This window comes from Cyprinus carpio, chromosome A6, assembly GCF_018340385.1.
Source record: "Cyprinus carpio isolate SPL01 chromosome A6, ASM1834038v1, whole genome shotgun sequence".
Lineage (NCBI taxonomy): Eukaryota > Metazoa > Chordata > Actinopteri > Cypriniformes > Cyprinidae > Cyprinus > Cyprinus carpio.
The window spans coordinates 23,708,763-23,714,762 of NC_056577.1; the positions used below are offsets into that span (position 1 = coordinate 23,708,763).

General features: G+C 34.8%; 1 protein-coding gene across 2 annotated transcripts in view; it reads left to right on the plus strand.

The window, feature by feature from the left end:
* Positions 1–5,741, plus strand: part of gabrb3 (gamma-aminobutyric acid type A receptor subunit beta3) — a 62,446-nt gene extending 56,705 nt beyond the window's left edge. For both annotated transcript variants that reach the window (XM_042758514.1, XM_042758515.1), the window contains 3 exons: positions 894–1,138; positions 1,682–1,762; positions 3,648–5,741. In XM_042758514.1, coding sequence (XP_042614448.1) covers positions 894–1,138; positions 1,682–1,762; positions 3,648–3,995 — 674 coding nt within the window. In that variant the 3' untranslated portion in view covers positions 3,996–5,741. The remainder of the gene's footprint in view (positions 1–893; positions 1,139–1,681; positions 1,763–3,647) is intronic.
* Positions 5,742–6,000: the final 259 nt, after the last annotated feature.

A 6,000-nucleotide genomic window follows, 5' to 3' on the forward strand; every position in this document is an offset into this window, starting at 1 on the left:
TATAATATAAGACATTCTATTAAATATGAATAGCATTTGGGAAAACTTGGGGAAAGGGAGGAAGACACTCAAGGAAAAAAAATACCACAGCAGTGCTGGGCTGTTCTCTTCAGCTGTGGCCAATTTGATCAGTCATGCTGTTTTATACCCTGTATGTTATTCTTAATTTCTCAGATCTGGCCTTGGTACAAATGAATCCAGTATAATCAGCTAATAAGGTTAGCACTCACATAATGCATAATATACAAAAGAGTGCAGTATTGTGGCTTTGTAGTGGCAATTAAAGGTTCGGAAGCTGTCAGTTAAAGGCTAAAACAGCATTTTATTTGGTATTGCAATCAATTATGAAGTTAACCAGACATTTACCATCATAAGTGGATTATTCATAGCTAGATTTGACAGCATTGTGGTTGTGTAATTCCGTTTACTAAGCAGGGCTCGGATCTGGCATTTTAAACATTGTGACAGAACTCAATCTGTAGCACCCATTCTCAGAGTCCAGATTCATGGTGGGCGTTAGAACAGAGGTGTCAAATGAGAGCGCTTTCATCCCTGGCTGAGTCCTTCCCTCAAATTTTAGTGTCAATGTGTTCTGCCTTCCACAAGCTTGTACTTTTGAATTATTTACACTTGGCTGTACTGAGAATGACTGTCTGTGTAAAACATAAAATGTGCTTATACTTCATAGCCCATACGTTGAAACGGATAGTTTACTCCAAAATGAAAATTCAAGGTGTTTCTAACTTGTATGATGATATTCCTTCTGCAACATTATAAAAAAAATGACTTTTTATTTTTGCTGAACTATTAAATGTAATATTTACTATTTATTTATTATTTAATATTACTTAAATATTATTATTAATAATAATAAATGCAATTTTCCCATACAGGTATTACCACTGTGCTGACCATGACCACCATCAACACCCACCTGAGAGAAACACTTCCGAAGATCCCCTATGTCAAAGCCATAGACATGTATTTGATGGGCTGTTTCGTCTTTGTCTTCTTGGCTCTGCTGGAATATGCTTTTGTCAACTACATTTTCTTTGGACGAGGGCCTCAAATGCAGAAGAAGTTGGCTGAGAAAGCTGAAAAAGCCAATAATGACCGCAACAAGTATGACGGCAACAAGGTAAAAGTCATTTTGATCTATTGCAATCATGCCAGTTTGGAGAATGACTGTATCGTGTGCTAAAGAATTGAGTGTTAGCGTGTTTCATTTTTTTAGATGAAAAGTTGTGTTATGGTACCTCTGGGGGATATGATACAATAGCATGAAAATTAAGTATCTGGTTAGGACATGGTGTTAATATGATAAAAAGAAGCAACATGTTTGCTTAGCCACATGCTGTTTTCATGCTGCACTTTTTCAAGTGGTACAGTATACTTTTCTGCTGGAAAATGCTGCCGTTTTTTTTCTTTCTTTTTTTAGTTTATAAGATCCTCTCCCACTACTGATTAAACTCATTATTCTTCCTGCATGTTTGACTGGAATATTGTATCAGAAATACTGTATGGCCGCTGTCATCCGCATATGAATAGTTATGCAACAACCACAATGTCCTGAAATATGTAATTTTTGCTTTTAATCAAAAGACAAATTCCAAACTCGAGTTGAGATTTTTGTGGTTATAACAGATGAAGAACCAACTCTTGTTTGTGTTTTTCTGAACAGTCTGTTCAGGAGGGAGGCAACTGCAAGCCATCATCTGTTAAACAGTCCAATCAGGTGCAAGGCCACCATCACTCACAAGGGGTGAGTGTGTGTTTTTGCTGGCTGTTTTGTCAACATTTGTAAGCTTCCTCCTGAAATCCTCTTTGCAACAGTTTCCTTCTCATTTACTGTGAAGCAGTGTTTCTCAGCTGGTGGGTCATACCTACATATGTTCTTACAGCTAGGAAAAAATAGGCTTATTAACTTTTAGAGAGTTTGAAAACGCTTCCCATATGTTTTATTGTTAATGTCCAAAACTGAGTGTTCAGTGGTATTAAGCAGTTGGTAGACTGTAATGCATGAAACCATTAAAATTCAAGAAACATCTTTTGACAGAAACATTATTCTGTCAAATTAAATATTTTATTGTAATAAGAATTTTGCTAATGCAGTTCATGCAATGCTAAGAAATTACAACGTTTGATTTTAGAGACATTTCATTTTAAAATTACATTTTTGGGTCACTGCTTGATATCCCATGTAAAAACAAATTGGGTCCTGATTCAAAACTAGTTGAGAACCACTCCAAACACAAGTTCTTTTGTGCCAGCTTTTGTTTCTTTGTTATTTTCTTCGTTCATATGTAATGGTGTGATTTCTGGTCCAGTTGAAAGTTCAGCAAGATTACCAGAAATCCACTTGTGATGTCCTTCAGTCATTTGAATATTCTGCTTCAGTGCTTATTATCCCACAGCACAACAATATGCTACTGTAATGTACTGTTGCTGTTCTCTCATTCACCCCATCACAAACACTGATCAAGATTACGACGTGATCTTGAGCCGTAATGATATTTTTGCTATAATGTATTTCCGAATTATTTATTACTGCGGGGACTCTGAGGTAACAGTAAATAAACAATCAATCTCATGGAGGGATCTCCTCTTGTGAAATAGCTTGAACTTGCTTTTCAGAAAAATAGCAATTACTTGTGTCATTTAGCATTTTTCCTTTATTTTAAGCCACATTAATTTTATTTTAATCCACTTTAATTCTGTTCTGTGTGTGCACCATATGATAAACACATTTCTTTTTATTGATTAAATAAGAATATGACATATATAAATATATATAGGTTACATTACAGTTTTAAAGCTACACTTGATAGATGAAAACTTCTGCTCTCTAATATGATCATTGTGATGTTACCAACTTGTGCAAATTGTTCTTTTTTACAGTAGTCGCGATTCAGCTCATTAACAAAACAACCATTTATAACCTAAATATGATTTGAGCTTACAGTTGTACAATGTAATTATACTGAATATTACTTTTTGAAATTGTGGCTTGTTTAGAGCATCAAATTATCATACTGTTACTACAATGATGCATTAGCATGTTAATGTTTTTGTAGTACTAGAGATTATAAGATAAGTGCTTTTCAATTGTCGTGTCTATGGCAGGGATTTACATATATACCATTATTATTTTTTCTCGTGAGCATTCCAATGTAGTGGTTACATAATGCAACTGATGAATCTAATTCAAATGACAAGACTGTGATAAACATAGCCTCGTGAAGCTAGTTGTCTTTCACTTTTGTGCAAAGAACTGTTTTTTTTTTAATTATTATTATTTTTTATTTATCAACTTTATAGAAAAGTACTTTTTAATACTTCAGTTTTTACAATTCTGTAACCATTTAAAGCCTGACATATGAAACAAAAATTTAATTTATGTATCAGTTTATTGAACCTTTAGATAATCTATTTTTTTTTTTAATCTAATTTGATACATCACATTTTTATGGCTCGTAGTATTATTTAAGAGAATATGTAGCTCACATTCAACAAGGAGAAAAAAAAAAAGCTTTTTTTCAGCAAAGTTTTGATCATGGCCTTAAAAATTTATTTTTTACCAAATATAATACAGTAGGCTTTATAAAGTTAAAGACAAATGTGGTAACCAGGATTGTCTGTGCTTGCAGGTGGACTCCCAGGGAAATATCCTTCTGACCACAATGGAGATCCACAATGAGGTGGCCGGGAATGAGGTCACCACCAGCGTTAGCGAGGCCCGAAACTCCACTTCAATGGTGTTCGATAACTCAGGTATCCAGTATCGTAAACAGAGCACTGCGCGGCCCGATGGCCGCCACAGCATGAGCAGGAACACGCAGCCCAAGAAACCGCGGCTACGTAGACGCTCTTCTCAGCTCAAAATCAAAATCCCTGACCTCACAGACGTGAACGCCATCGATCGATGGTCACGGATAATATTTCCTTCAGCTTTCTCTCTTTTCAACTTGATCTACTGGCTGTATTATGTGAATTAGGCCTGAGACGTCAATGGGTTTTTGCCCCTTCACAATATTTTTTTATGTTGCCAAGTGGAAAATAGAGAATTTTTTTGCTCTGACGTACTTAAGGGACGTACTGTACGTATACGCGCCATATATATCAAGGTTTTTCTACAATTGAACCTTTGTTGTGAAGGGTTCAGAAGGAAGGCTACCTGCACTAAAACACATTCTCACATACAGTACATATGTACTCAAACATTCCCATTCACACATACCCAAAATCAGTTTTATAAAGACTATCTCTGTACATACATGTTGCAATTTTTGAAGCCACAGGACTTCCGCATGATGCACTCAGAACTGTTTTTAATTTGTACATGTTGCTATGTTATTCCAATTGAAAGATGCTAATTGCAAATGTTTTAAGCCAATAAATATTTATTGTTGGAGCGCAGGAGGCTATTATTGAAAGAAGATTATATAGTTGTGGAAATGCAGTATATAACAAGGGTTGTAGGTCAAATCATGTCTTCAGTTTCAAAGCTCGCTACATAAACATCAGCTGCACTAAACATTGCTGTTATGATCTTATTTAGACAAAGTGTGTATATAATCATGTTATAATATGCTTTTGGAACATGATTTTTATCTGTCTTGGGTTGATATGATTATACGCCACTTTTTTTGCAATCATCATGTAAAGTGCTTCAGTACATGTAAGATAAGATAATAATTGTACACTTTTCTCATTTCAATAATATGATGAATGAAGAAAAAGAACAAAAACAATACTGCAAATGTGGAGTATTTAAATCAGGGCCTGCAAAGGATTTCCACGATGCCATCATGAACATCAAGCTTAACTAGTCGAACAATCCTGACACTGTGTTTTGGTTTTTGTTAGTAGATGTGTAGCATTACTGTATGATTTTCAAGTGAGAGGTTTGGGTGTTTTATTCCCCTCCATTTTTTAAAGAATGCCTGAGTCATTTCAGATATCATTGTGGGCCTTTTGTAAACATTTTTATGGCCTATTTACAATGCATCACTTAATTTCCTTCCCTTCTGGTGAGGGTTATTTCCATTGACGGTAAATGGAAAAGCTTGTAATGGATTTGAGGGAATTATACGTTGGCATTAATGCACAACTTGTCTCAGGTTCTCGTCCAACATGAAAATGACCCAAATTTTTCTGATTGTCAGTATTCACATCATATTTGTTGTGATTAATTTGTATAATATCCTTGTGTACAGCAACAACAATTACATAGATTTAGACAGCATGATATTGTTTGCATTTAGAAATTCTACACTGATTCTTTATGATTTTGTTTCGGGAGATTTCTTTACCAACGGTCATATGCACTTACTCTGTTTCAGGGGCTGAAAACTGCTGTCTGGTTGAGAGTAATGTTGTATACTCATGCTTGCAAATCATCTGAATATATTTATAAATCTCTTTAAATATCCCCCCGTATGCTGTTAACATGTAATTTTAACAGGTTGCTTTGCAGTTGCATTGTGTCAGTAGATGCTCATTAATTCTTTACTTTTCTTCCCCCTTCTATTGTATGTTGTAAATATATAACCCACAATCCACACATGTGATCCATTTGTTTCTTTCTTTTTTTCTAATATTCACTTCTGAGGATTTTATGCTGTACAGTCTACCCAACAAATGACCAGATCTCTATTTATGAAATGTGTTTAAATGATTAGAGGGTTGAATGTCCTGAGGACAATATGAGGAAATGGAATAAACTTTACTCTTTCAAGTAATTGGTTTTGCCTTATTTCAAATTCCGGTGAGGTGTTTTTAATATATTTTAAATTGTTATCATTATGCATTTAAGCATGCATACCTTCTCCCCATAAGTCGAGTCGGACACTTAGGCTATTCATCAGTTTTAAAAATAAATGAAATAAAAAAACAAGCTATAACTGAGGAGCAGTGGTGTTCTTGTTGGTCTTATAAATAGTGAGGGTTTTTTTTTTTTTTTGGTGTTGGGCAAGAGCTTATAGATTCCAATAAGCTGTG